Source organism: Neofelis nebulosa, chromosome 9 (assembly GCF_028018385.1).
Source record: "Neofelis nebulosa isolate mNeoNeb1 chromosome 9, mNeoNeb1.pri, whole genome shotgun sequence".
NCBI classification, from domain to species: domain Eukaryota; kingdom Metazoa; phylum Chordata; class Mammalia; order Carnivora; family Felidae; genus Neofelis; species Neofelis nebulosa.
This window is the reverse complement of record NC_080790.1, coordinates 20,074,121-20,097,455: the sequence shown is the minus strand read 5'-3', so window position 1 is coordinate 20,097,455 and position 23,335 is coordinate 20,074,121. Positions and strand designations below refer to the sequence as shown.

Here is a 23,335-nt window from a genome sequence, read left to right as displayed (position 1 = left end):
GGCAAGGGCACAGTGGGTGGGGGGAGAAAGGAGGGGCAAGGAGATCGGGGAGGAGGACTAATCTGCAGGCGGTGCCACAGCTGGGTGCCCCTCCCACTTCCACCCTCCGGGAAAGGATGCCTTCTCTCTCTCTCTCTCTCTCCCTCTTTTAAGTTTTATTTATCTAAGTAATCTCTACGCCCAACGTGGAGCTCGAACTCATGACCCCAAGATCAAGAGTCATTCTTCCAACTGAGCCAGCCAGGCACCCCAGGGAGAGCACGGCTTTAGAGCAGACCCCAGTGGAAGCCACTGTGCAGGAGGACACGTCTAAGGAAGGGTGAGTGCAGTGAAACCAGCAACAGAAGCTGCTGCCCAAATCCAGCTGTGTGCAGAGGTCCACAGCCCAGCCCGGGACTGGCTCACCAGCAGTGCTCCTCACTCCGGCCTCAGTGTTGAGCGTGACCCTGGGGGCTTGACCCCCCGAGGGGTCAACTGGTCATCCCCACTAAGCAAACTCAAAGAGGGAGAGAGCCGGCCTGGGGACAGGGGTCAGCACTGACTTGGGGTTTGGGAGGTGGGAGTCCACAGAGCCTGGCCCACCTGGGGTTCCTCGGGCCTTACGGTCACACTTGCTAACCTTCTTCATGAAGACGGTGTCCTGTCGGGAGCACTTGTCCACTTTCAGCTTCAGGACAGAGATGTCGCTAAGGGTACTGGGAAGGGACACAAGCGGCTACTATGGGAATTGTCCTCTCACCTAGGTGTGACACCTATTGGGAGCCTTCTGCCCCATCACACACCAACTGGAGGGGAGACCCCCAAGTTCACCTGATGGTAGAGAACTTGTGGCGGTTGCCATGACGATCAATGAAACTGATGAGAATCTCCAGAACGAAGAGACGGATCTCCGCGTCCTCCATGAGGGCGGTGGACAGAAGGCGGTCGAGGAAGTTGCTGGGCAAGGCTGACATCATGTTGTTGCACTGGAAACCTGTGGACACCTGCAAGGGAGCCCAGCACGGCTGCGCTAAGGAACGCTGGCCCTTTCCATGCAGTGAGGAGATGGGGAGCAGCCAGCAGAAGTGGGGTTAAAGCACCCAACCTCTCTAGCCATCACGCAGCCCAGCTCCCCTTGGCCTCCACCCTAGGCCCTGAATGCCTGTGGCAACTTTTCTGAACATGCCAACAACCACCTAGACAAGTTTTAAGTTGTTAAAAGCAAGCAAGGGCTAAGCACTTGTGGGGGGGGGGGTGCGGGGAACAGGGAGCCTCTGAACCTAATGTTCCAGCCGTCAGGGCTCAGCTGATGAACACCCGCCAGGAACACAGCGTTGCATTGAGAGCAAGGACAGTCGCAAAGACATGGCGAGACAGTGGAAGAACTTACAGCTGGGCTGAGGAACCAGAACCCACACAAGGGCAACAACCATTCCATTCCATCTTTTCTATGTGGCCATACTGGGGGTCTTCTGATGAAAGCCAGGGGGCATCAGTAGACACATCACACATGATGTTGTCAAAGCATTCAAAAGCCGCAAAACATATTTACTGTTAAGTCCATATTGGAAAATGATGCTTTTGATGACTCAGCAGGCCCTTGAGGATTTAGCAGAGCCTGGTGGCATCAACAGTAAACATCCACTGAAGCGGGGTGTGTGTGAGTGCAAATCGTCACCTTGATAAGGTGCTGGGTACAATGAGGATAATGAGAGTAAAGTCAGCAGGAATGGCAGGAGCACACAGACCGAGGAGGTAACCAGATGTGGGCGGTGTCGGCATGAAAAGCCTTTATAAAAACCTAGTGAAATGAACAGCATGGGCTAGGGAGAGGGAAGGCAAGGCATGAATGAGAGTAATTGGGCTGTGCAGATTGGCGTGGCTGGAACAGAAACTGGGGCTAGGGATGAGATGACGAGTCAAGGGAGGGAAAGGTGACTGCGGATTTTTTTTTTTAATTTTTTTTTTTTTTTTTAGTGTTTATTTTTGAGAGACAGAGAGACAGAGCAGGAGCAGGAGAGGGGCAGAGAGAGAGGAAGACACAGAATCCAAAGCAGGCTCAGCACAGAGCCTGACGCATGGCTTGAATTCACGAGCTGTGAGATCATGACCTGGGCGGAGGTCAGATGCTTAACCGACTGAGCCACCCAGGCACCCCGGCGACTGGGGATTTTCTACCTTTAGTCTGAGAAGTTTGAAACCTAGAGGCACATCAGTTGTAAGCCGAGACCTACTATTTGAAAAGGAGCAACATGTGGGGAACAGTATTTCTAGAAAATTCTTGTTGTGGTTGTGTATTTATGATTGGTGAGGACAGATGGAGATAAGGGCAATGATGAGAATAATCTAGTTGTGAGATGTCCAGAGCTTAGGCAGGACTGTGCATGAGGACACCTGGGGGGCCTGTTACAAATACAGATTCCAGGACCCCACTCAGACAGAAGGCTCAAAGTTTCTAGGGAAGCTCTATATATTTTAACAAGTTGGTCACGGAGATGGCATTTGAGAACAATGAATCTGGACTCCAGTGATGGCTTGCAAGGATGTAGAGAAGAGGAATGTAAAACACTGATGAAAGGAAAGATAGTGGCTGGGAGACTGGAATGGGCACAAGTGCTGAGGGGGAAATAGGTGGAAGGGACCTAGGCAGGTATTTGGAAGGGAAAAAAAAGGCAGGAACCAATAGATTCTAACCCAGTACAGAGACAATGTTTGAGTGACAAGGAGATCCGTAGCTGATAAGGAACCTTTGTGAAAATTTGGAACACATGCCCTGCCTGCCTTGGATGACCCAGGTCTGTGGATGCCCAGACTGCTAGTGAGTTTAACACAGGCTGAATTTCAGCCCCCTATTCACCCTTTTGATTGGGCACATTTGTGCAGTGTGCAACCTGCACAGCTGTATGTGGTAGCCTTCTCTTGGTCCCTTGGGAAGGAGCTGCCTCCTGTAGAGGCTGAGTAGGAACGGGGACGGGAGAGGCTCACCTGAAGGAGGGATTTCAGCAGCATAATCTGGGTCAGCCGGTTCCTGTTCTCTCTGTAGACCAGACACAAATACTCACCAGGATGGTGATGTGGGCAGAGACCCCACACTTGCCTGCCCAGTTCCCCTTGTGATTAGATTCTCCATGAGGCTTATCTTGTTGAGTTACTCAGGACAGTTGACTTGCAGAGCCAGGAAGCAGACCAGAGAATTAATGGCTTGCCCCAAAGGTGGGAGGCAGTTAGTGGTGGGGCAGCCTGAGGAACTGTTGTGGGGTCCAAGGATCCCACTAAGGGCTACTGAGGAATTTGAGAGTAGAAGGAGAGAAGTGAGGGCATAACCAGGAAAGTCAAAGTGGAGAAAGGGGTCAGCCAGAAAACACTGGAAGGGCAGCTGGGGTGGAATGGGCAAGAGAGGAAAAGGGGAGGACGGCTGGTAGGCTTACCCGGTCTTCCCCGTCTCCATGGGATGATGCAGGGAAGGCAGTGGGACCTTGCTCATGATGAAGAGTATCACCTCGGAGCGCTGATAAGTGGGCAACGTGCTGGCAAAGGAGCCTGCAGGAAAGAGGTGGTGGAGGGGGTTGGCCCAGGTGAGGCCCACAGCTGCCAGGGTCTCAGATGAGGAAACTACCGCCCGGAGTGCAGCGGCTGTGTGTCTAAGGAAGAGAAGTAAGACAAGCAGAGGGAGAAACCTAGATGACTCCGGGGGGCTCTTCCTAACTCCAGCTCCTTCACTTGTTGTCGTCCAGGCTGCGGTTGGCTAGCGTCCCTGGAGAGGAGAGGGGAGCCAACGGTGCTAAGCCAGCAAGGCTCTGAAGTGATGGGCCCTACGAGCCGGAGGGGTGACTCTACTACGGTTCTCCCCTTGGCAACCACGTGCACATCCTTGGCCTTTCCCCTTTCCTCCTTCCTGCCTTTTCTCTTCCTTCTCGCCTCCCCTCCCATCGCTCCAACCGGGAAGCATCAGAGAGGCCGGCCGGGAACTGGGGTGCAGAAGAGTTCGCCGCTCTCAGCCTCTGATCTGAAGTCCAGCCCAGCAAACCACGGACATCGCTCTGTGCTCTCCCTCAGGCCAGAACCGGGCCAGGCCGTGAGCCGTGCGCGCCGCTGACCGACTCCATTTTCTCCAACGTCCGCGAATAACGCGATTTGGCCGGAGGAGCGGGTGACCCTCTTCCCAGCGCCCCAGCGCGCGGCTGGTGGAGGCCGCCGCCCGCCCCACCCAACTCGGGTCGGACCCCGCAGCGGCGCCCGGTCCCGCCCACCAGGCCCCGACCCTCGCCGGGCCCCGCCCACTCAGGCCCCGTCCCGGGGCCCACCTATGGTCTTGATGACAGCCTCCTGGAACATGCGCTCTTCGTGCTCCTTGATGATCTTGGTGCCCAGGCTGATGGCCCCGTCGTAGCTCCCGGTCAGGGCGTAGTCGATGCTGAGCCGCAGCTGCCTCAGTAGAGTGTTGAACATCTCCAGCACCGTGGGCCCTGAGCACAGTGGATGGGAGACCCGAGATCCAGGGCTGGAACCCTCTGCCCTGCGTTCCAGCCAGGGGCTTCCTCTTCCTCTGCACCCCCCTCCCCCCTCCCCGGCTGACTGCTTTCTAAGAAAACCGGCTCTGACGCCTCCCTGCGCTCCTTTGCCCTTTTCTGGAAGGGGAGGCAGCCTCCTGCCAAGGGCGGCTCTTTGTCCTTGGAGGCTTCCCGGCCCCCACACGCTGTCACCCAGGGCCCCCTTACCGACAGAGCCGGTGGCGGCGATGACGGCAGCTTCCGACAGGACCTCCACGATGCCCGCCCGCACCGTGGCCGCGCTGCGGCTGTTGGCATCCAGGTGGCTCAGGAGCTGCTGGATAACCAGGTGGGAGTGCTGCGGCTGGGGGGAGGAAGACGTGCTGGCCCCAAACAGCAACCCCCACGTGGCCTCTGCGCCAGGGCAGCCCTCGACTGGGACCCAAAGGCCGGGGTGGACAAAAGTGAGGTCCTGAGGTGGGCGGGCACTGGAGGTGGTGCCCAGATACCCTGGTTCCTTCTCCTCAGTCCCTCTCCCTTGGTCCAACAGGAGCAGAGCCCAGTCCCGGTGGCCACCTGGATTTCCACGGTTGTCCTGGGCCCTTCCGCCTCAAGTGGGTCAAAAGTCAGTTTTAAAATATTGTCTTCCTTTTCCTCGTTCCCGGGTCCCAGGTTATATTGATAAGGGCCACCGTAGACCACAGGGTTTATTTAGTCCGGTGCTGCACGAAGCGTAGCCCAATTACAGGGGGATAGTACAGAAATTGAGAGTAAGTGTTTAGTAAGCAATGTGACAAGGCCATGCATGGCAGCCAAGTGTGGTCTGTGGGCTTGTATTTTGCATGAGTTTTTCATTTACTTTTTCTAAGAATTCTCACTAATTGTATTTTAGACAGTATTGATCTGTGCTGTATCAGAAAGAAAACGAAAACTGCCCTTCCTCTCAGCTAGATCGAGCAGCACGTGTAGACACCTAGGGGCTCAGGAGAAGTCACAGAGGACAGCTGGCTTTCTCCTTTGGTGCACTGTCCTGCTCCCAGAGGCGCCCTCGGCCAGGAGGACAGGCTGGACAGGGAGCCACCGTACCTGAATCGAGTACATGATGATTTTAAAGCAACGGATGGCGAACACCTTGGGTTCCCAAAGAGAATGGTTGTCCAGATGGCTGTGCAGGAGAAAACATGGGGGGACGACTATGAAATGCAAAGCAATGTTGGGGAGGACAGACAAACTTGCCGGCGGAGCGGCCTCCCGAGAGACCCAGCCCCTCGCAGGGCTCCCTGGTAAGTGAGGAAGGGCTTGTAGGTGGCAGTGAGCGGAAGGAATGAGGGAACCCCGGGCAGTCCCACAGCAAGAGCTGGAGGCAAGCCGAGGAACAGAGTTCTACCGCTGTGGACTCAGGAATGAAGCCAGGCACCCAGCTTCAGTTTTGGGGGCCTCCTACCAACTCTTGTCCCCGACACTGCACACGGCCACCGTGTGGTGGCTTCTGCTGTCACGGCGCAGGGAACGCAGGCACAGACAAGGGACCGACTTAGCCACGGCACCACAACCGTAACACCTCTTTCCCCTGTCTCCAAGTCAGCAAGATGCCAGGACCCCGACCGGTTCTCTGAGGGCTGGGGCTGGGGGCAGGGGTCACTCACATGAGGACAGGCTTGATGGCATTTTTGATGTTGCCAAAGGCGGCCCGGCCCAGCAGTTCCCGAAGGCACCTCTCGGCCAGCTCTGCCGGGTTCTCCTTCTCCTTCTCTGGCGCTTGGAGGGGCGAGGGGGAGCGGCTGCGGAAACACGCGGTGTGTGGGTAAGAGACAGAAGGCAAAGCCGGAGTCGGGTTTGGCGCAGCCTGAGTATCTGCACTGCATCCTAGCAAGCGGTGGCAGGAGGACAGGCAGGGATTTGACGTGGGCTACATGAGGTAGCTCCATGAGGGAGACTTCATGGCTGTCGGAGATTAAATAGGGTAAAGAAGCCCAGGGTGGAGGAAGATCATGAGAGAAGGGGTCAGATTCTCTTTCTGGAAATCCATGAGGACAGGCTTGATGTGCCCCTGTGGGAAGGACAGATACCCTGCGCACCATGGGCCTGGTGAGGCACAGACCACGAGTGTCTCCATGCCCCCAAGCTTGGGAAGGAAAAAGATGAGGCACACAGAGTAAGAGAAAGCAAAAGAAAGTGGGCGAGAGGAGGGAGGAAAAAGAGAGGCATGGTGGTTACCTCAGATGTGACTCAGTGGTACCGAAGTCACAGGGGCTGGGCCCAGATCTGGACAGAAGAAGGAGCCCCAGGCCTCTGGGCCCTGAGACCACCGGAGACCACAGAGGGAGCTTGTCGGTGAGGTGCGATTCCAGGAACAGCCACCAGGGGGGCACGTTATTTCCCTCCCCTCTGTCTCCTGCCACAGGCTCAAAGGACAGAGGCCCTCAAACAGCCTCATGCACCGCCCGGATGCACAGCAACAGGAGTCTTTCCCTGCATCCCGTTTTACAGATGGGAAGAGCGAGGGGCGGGGACAGAATGAACCCCATGTCTGAGGGCTCCCAGATTAAAACCCAGTATCTGCCACTTGTGTCCAGTGGCTGCTGACTGGTGAAGCATGTTTTAAGGGCCCGAAATAGCATTAGGAAGTGAGGGAGGAAGGAAGGTCAGGAAGGGAAAGTCCTCAGTAATTAGAGCCATGAAAAGCATTTAAAAACCTCCTTGGCCTGCTGCTTTCAGAGGCACAGAGGTAACCCGACTCTTGGTCCTTTGTGTTCCTACCAGGAAACACTTAGCCCCAGAGAGCCCAGCACAGGTACTAGCCTTCCTTCATGAATGCAGATTTTAGGGGGTGCAGCAAGCTGGCAGAAGGCCAGACCCAAGACTCCTAGGGAGCCAGCCTTGGACTCACTGCAGAACAAGCCACGGAAGCCAAGATCACTGGCCTTTTAGCTAGGCTTTTAACGACCAGCCCGAGCCGTGTGGTTCCCAAGCAGATGGGAAAGGCAGCCTGGGAGGGCTGCGTGTGTCACTGCCCAAGCTCCAGCCTCCCCTGCTTACCTCTCTGCCTCCTCTACGTGCTGCAGATTGAAAAGCAGTGATGGGACAATTTTGTCCATGTGCTGCGGGTCCCAGATATTGGCCTGCAATTCATCGTTCACCGTCTTCCTCACCACCCCTTGCAGACCTTTGATGCCTGACATTCTGATTCTGTAAGGAAAGGGGCAAAATGCAGCCAGGTAGTTCCCGGGCCCCGAGAAGCCCAGTGTCTGTGGTAAGGAGAGGAGAGGGCATGGGGGGTGGGATGCATTCGTCCACCCAAAGGCAGGACAGAGCTCACCTTCTACCCTTCATGTGACCCAGCCCCTGGCTGGCTGGCTTCCTGTGCTGGTGGGCGTGAGCCCAGGAAGCCACGACCCCTGGCCTATCCTGGAGATTGCCAGACTGCCTTTGCCCGGTACCACTTGGGCTTCATCTCCTCCTCGTTAGCACCCCTCTGGGTTTGTTCCAGCTTGAGCCCGGGATATAAAGGCTCAAAGTATGTCAAGAACTGATGAAGCAGAATGCAGGGATATGAGCAACTGACGGGGGAGGAGGGGGTTTGGAAGGAGAGGCACAGAGCTGCCAGACTCTGGGCACAGAGTATATACTGTGATCGAGAGTGGTGAGTGGGTGTGTTTCTGGGTGTATAAATGCATGTACTTCTGAACGAAAGAACACAGGTATGTGCACGTGTATATGTGTGTGCTGTTGCTGGCTCTCCAATTTGGCTCCCGGGACCATTACTTTCCATCTGCTCTTCTTTTGTGCCCCAGAAGGTTTTCCTTTGAAAGCCTGTTTTGGGAGCCCATCTCTGCCCACTTGCCCACTAAGCCCTGCCAGGTGCTCCCTTCCTCCCCAGAAACGTCAGAGCAGAGGTAAATACTGATGAAATCAGACCGCGCACTCCGGGCTGGGAACTCTGTAAGACCCATCGATGCCTTTGTCATTAGCTGAGGGGTCCCCTCACTTCCCCTACTCACTTAGTCTTGATTTCCATGTCATCGTGGCTGGAGTGGCACATTTCACTGAAGCGGGACACAAAGAAGTCATAGCTCCGGTGATAGGATGGGGTGTCCTCCTCGATGTTGGCAAACTTCACAAACTATCCGGGAGGAGAGAGAGAAGTACAGGTGAGAGGTGACCCAGTGCGCTCTGCACTTCAGGCTCTAGGCTCTGGGACTTGCTGACCCCTGGCCCCCTGCCCCTAGTAAAGGACACATGCATTCCAGGAATTGGCTCTGGTCCACTTCCCAGAGCACACGCGGCCTGCACACCTCTATGGGTTCCAAATCCTGCTCGCTCTTCCTGCCTACACTATAAGACTGGACCCCATGGCCCTTCTTGGCCCTTCCCTGCTGAGGTGAGCAGAGGATGGAAGAGGTGAGGACGTGAAGGTGTCTCCCTTAAGCTCCTGCCCCCATCCGCATCCAGAGCTGCACCAAACACACAGAGGCCAGAAAGCAGTTAGGGAGTCACTGAAACAGCCAAAGCCAACGGTCAAACCATACCTCAACCCTTTAGAGCGAATTCTGAGGAATCAAGAACAAATCTGAAATGTGATTTAAAAATGTCATTCCAGGGGCGCCTGGGTGGCTCAGTCGGTTAAGCGTCCAACTTCAGCTCAGGTCACGATCTCGCGGTCCATGAGTTCGAGCCCCGCGTCGGGCTCTGGGCTGATGGCTCAGAGCCTGGAGCCTGCTTCCGATTCTGTGTCTCCCTCTCTCTCTGCCCCTCCCCCGTTCATGCTCTGTCTCTCTCTGTCTCAAAAATAAATAAACATTAAAAAAAAAATGAAAAAAAATTTTAAAAAAATGTCATTCCATTGGGGCGCCTGGGTGGCTCAGTCGGTTAAGTGTCCGACTTTGGCTCAGGTCATGATCTTGCGGTTCGTGAGTTTGAGCCCCGTGTCAGGCTCTGTGCTGATGCCTCGGAGCCTGGAGCCTGCTTCGGATTCTGTGTCTCCCTCTCTCTCTGCCCCTCCCCTGCTCATGCTTTGTCTCTCTCTGTCTCTCAAAAATAAATAAATGTTAAAAATGTCATTCCGTTTTATTGCTTAAAATTTGAGCACATTTTTAAAGTTTGCCCGTTCAGTTCTGTTACGTCTTGCTCAGGGTTATCAGCCGCTAGATTCCTGCCATCACCCAGGCTGCACATTTCCAATTCTAAATAGGGACTTAATTTCAAGGGAATCCCACGGAGAAGCAAGGATCATGGACTAAATGGAGTTAAATTGCTAAAAATTAAGTATAATTCTTATAGGTTATTTCGTTTAATGTTATAAATTTAGTGCTGCGAACGACTCAAAAGGTTACGCTTATAATAAAATCTATTCTCCATTATTCTGTCTTGTGTTGTTATTTAATTTTTGCCATCATTTGTTGGTTCTAAAAGGATATGCTATTATTTCTAAAATTACCTAGTTAGTGCGCTCATAATATTCATTATCGATTGCCAGTCTATTTCTCTATTTAACTACAAAAAATCTGTTACCTTTTCCTGGATGACAATTAGTAACTTCCACAAAATCATTAGTTATTCTTTCACTAATAAATATGCATTTATTTTCTGCTGACTGAGAGAATCTCAACATACAAGGCAGATAAGGAGATCTTTCTTGCCAAGTGAACATCTAAAACGTTTACATTTATTTGAAAGTGAATATTCTGATATTAGCAATAAATCCAAATGACACTGCTTGCATTATCGATGTGGTTCTGCACAAGAGGTGTCATGGTCACCGATTAGACATGAGTTCAGGAAGTCTAGAAACAACAATCAAGTCAGCCTTTGGCTACATGAACTTTCTTTTTTTTAATGTTTATTTATTTTTGGGAAAGAGCATGAGCAGGGAAGGGGCAGAGAGAGGGGGACAGAGGATCCAAAGAGGGCTCTGCACAGACAGTAGCAAGCCCGATGTGGGGCTCGAACTCACAAACTGTGAGATCATGACCTGAGCTGAAGTCAGACGCTCAACCAACGGAGCCACCCAGGTGCCCCCCACCTTTTAAATGTTTATTTACTTATTCTTGAGAGAGAAAGACAGCACAAGCAGGGGAGAGGCAGAAAGGGAGAGAGGGAGACACAGAATCTGAACCAGGCTCCAGGCTCTGAGCTGTCAGCACAGAGCCCGTCGTGGGGCTTGAACCCACGACCTGTGAGATCAAGACCTGAGCTCAACCGACTGAGCCACTCAAGGCACCCCTGTCTATGTGAACTTCTCAAGACAGTTCTTAAATGTTCATCTACTCAAAGGGGACACGCAACCATGGGGAGTTCTAACTGCCGATCGACCTCTCACTGGCGGTGTGGCTTTCAAGTGGGACATTTCGCTTCCCTCATGTTCTGGTTTTCCCACGGTCTTCATTCACTAAGATTCTTTATTTTTCAGTGCATACTGTATCTACTTCACATATGATGAGGCAGCTGCAAACAACATAACCTGAGTGTATGCAAGAGCAAACACATTTAAAATAATTAAAGCAAAACTGAAAAAAAAGAGACCATACTGTAGAGGGAGAAATAGTCAAAGATTTTGTCTCCGACATTTACTGACTGCGGAGACTCAAATGTATGTCAGGAGGATGGATACCCAGACTTCACGTCCACTGGTTTGGAAGTTTGGGGGCCAGTGGTGATGAGCGTGTAGAAGCTCAGGCATGTCCGTACCCCCCGAAGCATCTTACACACATCACCTCTTTCACTTTTCAGAATGACTCGAAGTTAGAGAGATTCCTGTGCGACAGAGTCACAGGGCTCGGTAACCACACGGATTTCTGCCACCAGCTCCAGGCGTGCTGAGTCACTCTGGGAGGAGCCCCAGGGGTTTACCTTTGAACAGGGTCCCACCCAGGAAACCTGACGGGACAGTCCCCATTTGAGAAATACGGCAGGGTCACTGACAGACCACCTGGGTGTCTTCTAAGCACACCAACCCCGTTTCCTGACACTGACTCTGCTCTGGAGCCGTTCCTGACCTCTGTGGGACGTGACAGCCAGTTCCCCTTCACTTCCAACTTTGACCTTCCTCTTCTTCAAAGCGCCATGAAGCCAGGAGCAGGACTGACAGCCGGCGGGTCAAGGGCACGGCCTGAGCACTTGTTCACACCCAGAGTCTGTTGAGAACGGGCTGTTATCCATCCTGTACAGGCTGCTAAATATTTTGACTAGTACTCACTGGCTGTAAGGTGAGAATTGAGATTGCAATCAATTTGTTTAAATTGAGGAGCACCCGGGTGGCTTGGTCAGTTAAGTGTTTAATTCTTGATTTCGGCTCAGGTCATAATCTTAAGGTGTGTGGGTTCAAGCCCCACCTCGGGCTCTGTGTTGGCAGCGTGGAGCCTGCTTGGGATTCTCTCTCTCCTTGCACCTCCCCACGCACACTCACGCTCTCTCTCTCTCTCTCAAAATAAATAAATAAACTTAAAAAAAATGGAAAATTCCATGATAGCTGCTGAGACAACACAGGATAGAAAACACGCATGGAGATTCCTTTTCTACAACCATGGGTGGCCTTCTAGACCGGGCTAACAGTTTCTTCTGAACGGTTTCTTTTAACGTCCCTCACTCTTCCCTTCTGGGGCTGTCTGCATTCCTGGATGTTTACTCTTCTGCACTCTTCTTCCCCAAAACTTAGTTTTGAGTCTTCTTCTCAAATTTTGCTTTGACATAACAGTTCTCCCATTTGAGTAGACAACGGTCCCCCCCTACGCTGCTGGGGCCGCTGTTGGACGGCCATCTCCTTGCTCTGCCTCTTGTCATCTGTGTGACTGTGGACAAGTTGTGTAAGTTCTGAGCCACGGGTTCCTCATCTGTAAAGTAGAGACACTGGGACCTATGTCACGGGGCGGACACCGGGATTAAATGAGGGGACGTATGCCGAGTGACCAGCACAGTGCCTGGCATGGAGGAGTGCTCGGGAAACAGTGACCATGGTGACAGCGGCTGAGTACGGTCTGGTCCATCAGCCCCAGGACTAGGCAGTGTGACCCTTGTCCTTTTCGTGTCACCAACACAGGCCCAGCCAGGCAATCACAGAGGAGGAGCTCAGATGGGCAGCATGGACCGTGCAGGCAACACTCCTCGAATGTGATGTCTAGGGATGTGGAGAGAAGAAACCTAGTCGTAGCCACCCCCAGGCCAGGCCCCCTGAAGCACCATTCAGGGACTGAGGTCATTTAGTGCAATAAGGTGGGACAGAGCACAGCTCCCAGGGGCAGGAGGGTGGGGCTGGCATGGGACATCCAGCAGCCATCACTGCAAGACCAGGAACAAATCGGCCAAACGTTGTTTTTCTTCTCTTGCAAATGCACACGTCATCTCTTAGGGATGTGAATAAAGTAGAGATAATTAAGAAAAGCTCCCTGAGTGCCTGGCCTAACAGGAACTCTGGTTTAACTCATACCTTGTTCTGTCGGAGGTCCTCCAAATATTCAAAAGGCACCGGCCCCAGTAAAAGCTATTGGTAGGTAGGCATTCGTATCAGGTGGGGTCACACCGGGCCCAGCTTGCCATCTTTCCCGTGGGGTGTGGATGGCAACAGTATGCAAAAGAAGCAGCTAACACCTCTGATCTAAGTCATGACAACGTTAAATGCTTCCTTCCCCCCCCACCCCGCCCCACACTTGTATTTAAATTCTAGTTAGTTAAGATACAGTGCAATATTGGTCTCAAGAGTAGAATTCAGTGATGCATCACTTGCATAAAACCCCCAGGGCTCATCACAAGTGCCCTCCTCAATGCCCATCACCCATCTAGCCCACCCCCCACTCCACCCCCTCCGTCAGCTCTCAGTTTATTCTCTATCTTTTTTTTTCTTTTTCTTTTTTTAATTTCAATTTTAGTTAGCTAACCACATTAAATATTGCCATGGCACCCGCCGCTTACACATCGTATTAGTTTTCTGGGGCTGCGTCACTCTGATCTCTGCCTTCGTCTTCATATTATTTTCTCCTCTGGGTCAAATCTCCCTCTGCCTCTCTCTTATAAGACCCTCGTGCCTACATTTAGAGCCCATTGGGCTAATCTAGGATAATTTCCCCATTTCACTATCCTTAGCTTAATCACATCTGCAGAGACCCTGTTTCCTTATAAACCTGTGATGTTCACAGGTCCCAGGGACGGGCACGTGGACATCCTTCAGTGGGCATTTTTCAGTCTATCAAAACATGCATCATCTAATGTAACTTTTGGCAAACCAGTGAGTTTTGCAGGATTATATTGCTCCCATTGTGAAGATGAGGAAACTGAAGCTCTAAGGGAGCAAGGGAATTATTTCAGGTCAACCAGCTTGTGACAGGTGGAGCTGGGCCACCAAGCTCCATACTTGGGAATTCTGATACTTTGATGTTCTTCACCCTCTACCAGTGGCTTTTATTTTATTTATTTTATTTTTTTTTAATTTTTTTTTTACATTTATTCATTTTTGAGAAACAGAGTGAGACAAAGCATGAGTGGGGGAGGGGCAGAGAGAGAAGGAGACAGAATCTGAAGCAGGCTCCAGGCTCTGAGCAAGCGGTCAGCACAGAGCCTGATGCGGGGCTCGAACCCACAAACTGTGAGATCATGACCTGAGCCGAAGTCGGACGGTCAACCGACTGAGCCACCCAGGCACCCCCATTTATTTTATTTTTTAATGTTTATTTATTTTTGAGAGCGTGCAAATGGGGGAGGGGCAGAGAGAGGAGGACAGAGGATCTGAAGCGGGCTCTGTGCTGACAGCAGTGAGCCTAAGGTGGGGCTTGAACTCAGGACCATGAGATCATGACCTGAGCCGATGTCGGACAGTCAACTGACTGAGCCACCCAGGCATCCCCACCTGTGGTTTTTAAATTTTGATGTGCATTGGCATGACCTGGGGAGCTTGTAGAAAATGCAGACTTCTAAGCCACCCCAAGCCTGGTAAACAAGACTACCTGGGGAGGAGGGCCCGGGTATCTGCATTCTGAAGAGCCATCCCTCAGCCGACTTCTCCCCCTGGAAATTCTGGGGCAGGGGATTTATGAACCCTGTGTCCTTTGTCCCTTTACTGGCAAGCTGGACCCGTAGATCTGGAAATGTTCCCAGTCAGGCTGGGAGGGAGCCTGCTTATGCAGGATGCTGGGAAATGTAGAGAAGCATGTCCTTGGTAATGGAGGTCAGGCAAGTCTGGATAGATGGCCGTCTTCTTCGAAGACCATCTCCTTCGAACTGGAGTCGTTGGGGTGAAACCAAGGGTTGGATAGGTGACCCAGCCTTGGCTCCCCTTGGCTCCGTCTCTGGGGCCCAGAATGGCCTGGGGGCTACAGCTTTGAGACTTAGGCTGTCAACCATTCCATTCCCATGTGTGCCAGGACTCTCGCCCCGCTAAGAGGTCTGATGATGAGAATGCACTTAATGCCCATCCTGAACCTCCCACGCAGAGGGTGTGTGCCCTGCTTATTGCATTATAAATGTAAAATAGGTAACTTTTTGGTACCAAGATTTCTGAACATCCCTAGGAACCCTTGGTGTGATGGCTTGATAGGAGCTTCCCTCTCTCAAGTCTGAAAGTATGGCTGCCCGGTCAGGGAAGGTTGGCCTATGCTGTCCCTTGGGGATTGCCCACCCTAAGCTGCTCCTGAGTCTTCCAGGGGCTGACAGGAACCTTCTGTAACCGTGGTTCAGAAGGTCAAATCGGGGTATTTTGTGGGGTCCCTGGTCAAGGCACCACACCCACTGTGGAAGTCCGCCTGGGCAATGCCAAGGCCCAGCAGACGTGCGTTTGGAACGTTAGGGCTTTAGAGTGAGTAAGGCCTTCGCCCCTCTAATGAGAGACAGCACAGCGTTATGGTGATAAGAAGGGGTCTGGAGACAGTCTGCATTTCTTTTCTTTTCTTTTCTTTTTTTTTTTTAGTTTTTAAACTTTTATTTCTTTATTTTGAGAGGGAGAGAGAGAGAAAATCCCAAGTAGGCTCCATGCTGTCAGCGCAGAGCCTGCTGCGGGACTCAAACTCATGAACTGTGAGATCATGATCTGAGCCCAAATCAAGAGTTGGACATTTAACCGAGAGAGCCACCCAAGCACTCCCAGGCTGCATTTCTGAATCTCACCTCCTCTACTTATGAAGCTTATCTGGGGCAAGTTAATTAAGCTTCCTGTGCCTCAGTTGCCCCATCTGTAAAATGGGGCTAAGGAGAGCAGTTGTCTCTTCAACTTGGTATGACCAACCCACTCCAGTTGACAGTGCAGCCTCGTTTTCCCCTCAGCGCACTTTTGGCTCGCTCTGAACACTCCCTGGATTCCCACTGGGCCCATTTACCTGTGAGGCCGTGGCTCTTTTTTATAAAGCATGAGACAGCAGGGACTTCCTGTCTGCTTCATTCCCAGTATTGCTAATTCATACCTTACAAGTGGCTTTTGTTAGAATGCTGCTTGCCTAATGAATAAGATTGTGAAATAATAAAGCTGGGTTTGCTTTTGGTTTTATTTTTCTAAGATATAGTAATGATGAGGAAGGTCTCCATAGCAACAAACGGAAGATTCTGAGCACGTGACACTTCAAAGGCTCCAGGCACGGCTAGGGCCACCCTTTCAAGATCAAAGTTTCAGCTCTTTATACACAACAAAGGGCGCGCTTGCCCGAGCGGATCACGACCCTCCGCACAGGCAGGGGGGAGCCACAATTATGCAAATACTGAGAGTTACTAAGGGCCTGAGTTAATAAAGGGAAAGTAATCTCCAAATATTGACATTGTAAAAACAGCTCTTCCCCCCCACCCCCACCCCATGTGGAAAATGGAAGCTGAGCTGGTTGGCCTCACGTCTGTGCTAACAGAGTGTCTCCAAGCAGAAGTGAGCCTTTCCCTCTTGTGCAGAAGAGGCTTGTGAGCCTCGCGGCTTCCTGCCATCAACAACAGAACCGCAGTCTGGAACGCTGGGCACAGAGAGGAGCCCACCTCTCTCAGGGGTCTAGGCCTGCAGGCTGTTCCACCAGGAGAGACGGGAACTGCTTCTTAGCTTCACCGAGACAAATCCTCGCTGGGAAGCAGACCTTGTAAACCACACGTGTTTGACTGTAACACCCCCTGCCCCAAATGCCAGCTGCTCATGCTGACAGCAACTTCCCAGAGCACTTTTCAGTAAAGCCAGAGAGAAACGGCCCCACTGTGATGTGATCGATCATGTCCTGCTGAGGCCAGAGGAGGCTCCGTCATTCCCTAGACCTAGGACATCCTCTCTTGTCCACCCACATTATGCCCTCTCTTTTTCAAGATTCTTTGCAAAACTGACTCGGTTTTAAGGTCTCTTGGGAAAGCCCGGTCCCTGCTGCCCGGGAAGGTGATCTCTCTGGCCCTGAGCAGCCCCCGCGTGTCGGCCGGGCAAACACAGACCCAGGAAAGCACCAGCTGCCTTTGCTCTAGAGGGATCCCCAGCATTTGCTGGTGCTGACCCCCGTGACCTAAGCTGCACACTGGCCTTGCCGTTCAGACTCAATCCGCCTTCGGGGAGCCCACCTCCAGCAGTGGTTTCTGTACTGGTGTTGGATACAGGAGCGTTTCTAGTCTAGAGATGACAGCCAAAACCGCAAAAGTTGATGAATTGTCCAGGGGGAGCACACGGGTTGAGAAGATGGGGCAGCAACCGTGGAGACCACAAACATTTCAGGGGCGTGTGGAGGAAGAGAATCATTGCCGGAAAGTATATTCATTTCCGATTGCTGCTGTAATAAATTACCACAATTTAGTGGTCTACAACAATACAAATTTATTATCTGTGGCTCTGGGGATCAGAAGCCTAAAACAGGTCTGCCAGGCTGTGTGCTTTCTGGAGGCTCCACGAGAGCATTTCCTTGCCTTTTTTAGCTTTCAGAAGCCACCTACATCCTTTGGCTCATGGCCGCCTTCCTCCATCTTCAAAGCCAGTGGAGTAGCATTTCAAATCTTTCCCTCTGTCCCTCTGCTTCCATCAAAATTGCACCTTCTGTCTGACTCTGACCCTCCTGCCTCCCATAAGCATCCCTGTGATTACCTCAGATCCACCTGGATAATCCCGATCTCAAGATCCTCAGCCTGATTTCTATCTGCAAAGTCCCTTTTGCCATTTCAGGTAATGTTCACGGGTCTAGAGCATGGAAATCCTTGGGGGACCGTTACTCAGCCAACCACAGAAACTAAGAAGGATGAACCAGGTGGGAAGAGCTGGGGTGATGGGACCAGGATGTCAAGGGGGGCTGAAGGAAGAGTGGTCGACAGGGAGAAATGCTACCTGAGATAAAACATCAGCTGAGAGATGGGTGGGGAATGGGTTGCTTGCCTGGTTTCCCCAGATTTCTCATAGCCAAGACAAAAATGTACTTTAAATATTTTGTTTTATGTTTATTTATTTTTTGGAGACAGTGCATGTGGGTACACACTCACATGAGCTGGGATGGGGCAAGAGAGAGAGGGAGAGAGAGAGAGAGAGAGAGAATCCCAAGCAGGTTCCATACTGTCAGCACAGAGCCTGACGTGCAGTTCAGTCTCATGAACTGTCAGGTTGTGACCTGAGCTGAAATCAAGAGTCAGACACTCAGGGCGCCTGGGTGGCTCAGTCAGGTAAGTGACCAACTTCAGCTCAGGTCATGATCTCATGGTTTGTGGGTCTGAGCCCCGTGTCGGGCTCTGTGACAGCTCAGAGCCTGGAGCCTGGAGCCTGCTTCAGATTCCGTGTCTCCCTCTCTCTCTGCCCCTCCCCTGCTCGCACTCTGTCTCTCTCTCTGTCTCAAAAATAAATAAACATTAAAAAAAATTTTTTTTTAAAGAAAAAGAATTCAGGTAAAATTTACAAAACATAAAGTGAACCCTCTTACAGTGCACAATTCAGTGGCATTGAATACATTCATATTGTGCAGCTAAAGCATCTCGTCATCCCCAAAGGAAACCCTGTACCCACTAAGCAATCATTCTCCTGCCCCTCTTCTTCAGCCCTGGGCAACCACTATTCTGGTTTCTGTATCTATGCACTTACCTAGACTGGACAGCTCATAGAAATTACACACTATGTGATCTTTTGGGTCGTTTCCATCTTTTGGCTATCGTGAATCGTGCTTCTGTGAACATTTGTGCACAAGTATTTGTTTGAGTATCTGTTTTCAGCTCTTTGGGGTACATACCTAGGAAGAATTGCTCAGTCATATGGTAATTCTATATGTTTAACTTTCTGGAGAACCACTAAACTGTTTTCCACAGGGCTGACGCCATGTCACGTTTCCAGTAGCAACATATGAGGGTTTCAATTTCTATGCATTCTTGCCAACACTTGTCATTTATAGGTTGTTTTTTTTTTTAATAGCCATCCTAGTGAGTGTGGGGTGGAATCTCCTTGTGGTTTTGACTTGTATTTCCCTAATGATTAGTGATGTTGACCATCTTTTAATGTGCTTCTTGGCCATTTGTGTATCTTTGGAGAAATGCCTATTCGAGTCCTTTAACCATTTTTTAATTGGGTTGTCTTTTTGTTGTTGAGTTGTAAGTATTTTTCATACATTCTGGTTGCCGGACACTTATCAGATACATGAGTTGTAGATATTGTCTCCAATTCTGTGGTTGTCTTTTCACTTCCTTGGTAATGTCCTTGAATGCACAAAAGGTTTAAATTTGATGAAGTCCATTTGTCTATTTTTTCTTTTGTTGTTTCTACTTTTCATGTTGCACCTAAGAATCCATTGCCAAATCCAAGATCATGAACACATAATCCTCTAGTTTCTTTTAAGAGTTCTATAGTTTCAGCTCTTACATTTAGGTCTTTGGTCTATTTTGAGCTAATTTTTCTATATGTTGTGAGGCAGGGATAAAAGTGCAAACTGTAATCCATGAATCGTCATAAGAGTTTACTATTTGTATACATTAGGCTAATAGAGTAGATTGGTTATGTAGGGGAACTTGGCATTTTCAGATTTAACATTTTCAGTTTATCATTAGTGAGTGATCTTTTTTAAAAAAATGTTTATTTTGTTTGGGGGGAGGAGCAGAGAGAGGTGGGGGACGGGGAAGACAGAGGATCTGAAACAGGCTCCACATTGTCAGGGCAGAGTTTGGGGCTTAAACTCAAGAACCATGAGATTATGACCTGAGCCAAAACCAAGAGTCGGACCCTTAACCGACTGAGCCACCCAGGTGCCCATCATTCGTGACTAATCTTAAAGGTCAGGACACATGGTCACTGTGCTGTCCCTGAGACACACATTTAGACCCCACGGGCAATGAGGCAGAGGCACAAATGCAAATCCCCAAACAAATAAAGCGAGCTTAGCTGGCCCTGGCTCCCTGTCTTCTCCAGACTTTCCTGGTCACTTATCAGCTTCCAAAACTCAGCTATACTCATTGAGGGAAGATTTTTAAAAATTACACTTTACTGCATGTAATGTGCAGGAGCGGTATTAGCAAATTTGGATTTTGTGACAAGTGTCAACCCAAGGTCATTCTTACAAGCTAGATAAACATCTATTAGGGATGAAGAAAGGAATGGAGGTGGGGAGGGAGAGAGAAACCCTGTACAGGTTGAAGACTACAGTGTGTCAGTGGTCCCCAAATCCACTGCTAGCATCACATGGGAGGTGAAAACATGCAGATTCCCAGGTGACCACGTGCTCTCTCCAGAGATGCTGGTCAGTGAGTCTGGTTGAAAGTTGGAAATCTGTAGGTTTCCAAACTCTGCAGGAGACTCTGTCATTGGCCAGGTTTGGGACCTTGAAGTGTCTAGGGTTTCTGAAGAGACGCTCTGCAGAAGGCGGAGGTTTGTTGAGTGGATTCAGGCAGTAAAGCCAGTTCTGAGGGAAAAGGTACAGGGAGGCAGAGCTGGCTCAGGGGGAAGGTTTCTCTCAACTTCTCAGCCACAAGGCAGTGGGCCACCTGTCACGGAATTGGCCTGGCCACAGGGAGGCTGGTGGCACAGCAGAGCTCTAGGGACAGGAGTGCACTCTAGGGACAGAACACGGCACGGGGCTAAATAAATCACCGCCTAAAGCCAGCGCTTCAGCTGTGCGAGCAGACAAGCTATCCGACTTTTGGGCTTCTTTTTCCAAGCAGAGAAATCCAGCAAAATGAAGATTTTAAATGAGCTCGGTGGGTCTTTTTTTTCCTTTTCCTTTCCTCTTATATTCTCTTTCCCCCTCCTTCCTTGTCTTTCTGTTAACTTCCTAGCAGCCAAACCCTTCATCCAAATGAAAGGTTGCAAACCTCCACATAGGATCTTTCTAGTCCTTCTTCCAGGTCCTCCTTTGCCCCCACAAGGCCTCGAACCCCCATGAAAACCAGTTGAAACTCCTAGGCTAGACTCTCTAGGACTACATCGAGTATTAGCATGTTGGCAGTTCTAAGACAATGAGGAGCATTAGAACATGATTCTTAGGGAGCCTTGTGGACGTCCCCAGGCTTTGAGAGCTGGCAAGAGCACGTGGATGAGGGACAGCACTAGCAAAAGCTGCCTTCAAAGTTGGACTCTGGATCTACTAGTTATTCGACTTAATTTACTCATAATTGCTTGTCCTTATATAACCTTCATTGTCTGCAATACAGGAATCATTAGCCGACTCTCATCTGTTGCTGATGCACTGATGGGCTGTGATGGGAATCTGGGAATTTACAAGGCAGGAACTAACCAATCACCTACCCCGGGCCAGGGCTTGCTATGGGGAAAGGTAGCCCTGGCAACCACCTGTTTCTGTGGTCCCCCATGGGGAGAGGCCCTCTGGATGCCTGATGACTGGTTTATTTTCCATTCAGATGTTCTCTCCTAGACTAGAGTTATCTTAACAGGGCAAACGAAACAGTATCTGAAGCTGTTGCCAGGGCAACTTGACAAAAGACTTCACCCTCAGCTACCGTATATGAAATTTGTCAAAGGCAGCTGGCTCATAGGGAGAGGAAAGAGAAGGGAATAGTTGCCACTTTTGCTCCTTAAAATTAAAATTTAAAGACTATCTTCTTCTGGGTAAATCAACTTAGGTAGAACGGGAAAGCAGTTGTGATCCGTGCAATAGAAATTCAGAAATGTCAGGCTGGGAATGCTAAGAGCGAACCTTTAGCTTTTCTTTTGTGATGTCTGTAAAATAGGTGCCTATCAGGGCTTTTAACACCAAGCTGCCTATAGACCTGGAGCTGAAAGTATGCCCTGAAGGGGGAGGAATAAGGCAGAGGGCAAGACATTGAAGAAAGCCACCAGGATATTCAAGTATATATAGATAAATATGAAGCAGGGAGTTCTTGACACATCTAATAGCCCTTCTCTCCCCAAGCCGTAACTATCAAGATAGCAGCCTCTTGTACGGAGACCAGCATCACTGTGTTCGGACCAAGTTCAATCAGCTCACGATATGGATGAAAAGACAGGTCCATAAAAGACAGCCCAGTCAAAGTTACCCAGCCAGGTAAGGGCAGAACTAAGCCAGAAGCCCTGTTTCCTGTTTCTGCATGATCTTTCCACTTACTGATGCCTCTGTGCTATGCTTCTTTGAAAGAAGTACAAGCTGGACAGCTTTCAAAGTATGCCCTATGGAGTCAGGGGCCAAGCATAGGGCACGCCCTGCCCTCAAAGGAATGACTCCTTTTCCATCTATTTTTATATCTACTGGGGCTCCACTTAAAATTATTTAAGGGAAAAATCTATTACTAGAAAAAAAGCTTCAAGATCACAGATCTAAGGATAAATATAGTAGATGGTGATAGTTGCAAAACCTTGTGAACGTATTAAAAACCATTGAATCATATGCTTTACTATGGTGAATTTTATTTTTAAAATTTACTTTATTTCTCATATATTTGTTTAAATAAAAGAAAACCCCCAAATGCTCCTTTATTCAGACAAGTCCCTTTATTCAGAGGGACAGACACTAAGATAAGAGGTGAGTTGTACTTAGGATCGGAAACCAAACGGGACTGGATGATTAACAATGCTGACCCAGACGTCCTCCGTGCCCCACCGTCATGCTCCCCACTCCCCACTCCAGAGCGCCTGGGCAGCTCCTTACCGAGTTGGTGCCGAGGATCTGCAGGTTGGGCTTCTCCGACTCCAGCAGCTTGGCCACCATCTTAAGGAAACTCTCCACGAAGAGGTTGATGCTCTGGCAGTGGCAGGCCATGAGCAGCTGGTCCAGTGCCTCCATGGCGATGCACACGTACCTGGGGAAAGCAACACCGTCACTTGGCCTCACACCCATTCCACCCTCACCACGTGACTGGGACAATCTAGATGGCAGCGTAGTGGCCACCTGGGCAGCATCTGGGGAATGAGGCTCTTCCGTAGGTGGCCAGCATCTGCACAGCCATTCCAACCAGTGCCCACTCCAGCCCAGCACAAGAGTCAGAAGGAAACGGAGCCAGAAGGGAGCCCAGATACCGGCCCCCCAGCCCCTCCCTCCACAGATGAAGAACACGAGGACAGGTGAGGTGTACCAGTTCGTGAGTAGATACAACCAGAAAGGATTGATGCTCAGAAGAGCAAATTCTGAACCCAAACCCAATGAGATCAGAGAATCATTTGATCCAAGGTCAGGAAGTGTTTGTTGAGCACCCGTGGGAGAAAAGCTCTGTCTTAGTCAGTGCAGGGGTGTAAGGAGGAAGTCCTTCAACTTATGGGGCCTGGAGTTGGATGGACAAGATAAACACACAGATACCTCCTCTAAAAAGAAACGCTACAAGAAAATCATGCAGGACATCTCACAAGGGTTCCAAAGAAGGAGAGGGATAGCTCTAGTGGGAGGAAGAGAAGAACTTTTGAAAGAATGTTTATGAAGAATCTGAGATGGGCCTGAGGACCAGTCAACTGCAAAGGTTAAGGAATATAAAATCTGCACGTATTGTGTTTAAAGACCTCAGAAGTCCTAGGGTTGTCACACAATATGGTTCATGGT

At 50.5% G+C, this 23,335-nt stretch overlaps 1 protein-coding gene across 3 annotated transcripts in view; it reads right to left on the bottom strand.

Moving 5' to 3' along the window:
• EFR3B (EFR3 homolog B) overlaps positions 1–23,335 on the bottom strand; it is an 82,766-nt gene that overhangs the window by 16,236 nt on the left and 43,195 nt on the right. Inside the window, exons 4-14 of one of the 3 annotated variants that reach the window (XM_058682708.1) lie at positions 22,454–22,604; positions 8,471–8,592; positions 7,509–7,658; positions 6,116–6,250; positions 5,556–5,634; positions 4,698–4,833; positions 4,284–4,445; positions 3,408–3,519; positions 2,965–3,016; positions 811–983; positions 620–695 (exon numbers count right to left, since the gene is read on the bottom strand). In XM_058682708.1, the coding sequence (XP_058538691.1) occupies positions 620–695; positions 811–983; positions 2,965–3,016; positions 3,408–3,519; positions 4,284–4,445; positions 4,698–4,833; positions 5,556–5,634; positions 6,116–6,250; positions 7,509–7,658; positions 8,471–8,592; positions 22,454–22,604 (1,348 nt within the window). The remainder of the gene's footprint in view (positions 1–619; positions 696–810; positions 984–2,964; positions 3,017–3,407; positions 3,520–4,283; positions 4,446–4,697; positions 4,834–5,555; positions 5,635–6,115; positions 6,251–7,508; positions 7,659–8,470; positions 8,593–22,453; positions 22,605–23,335) is intronic. The other 2 variants (XM_058682709.1, XM_058682711.1) reach the window with 2 other exon arrangements.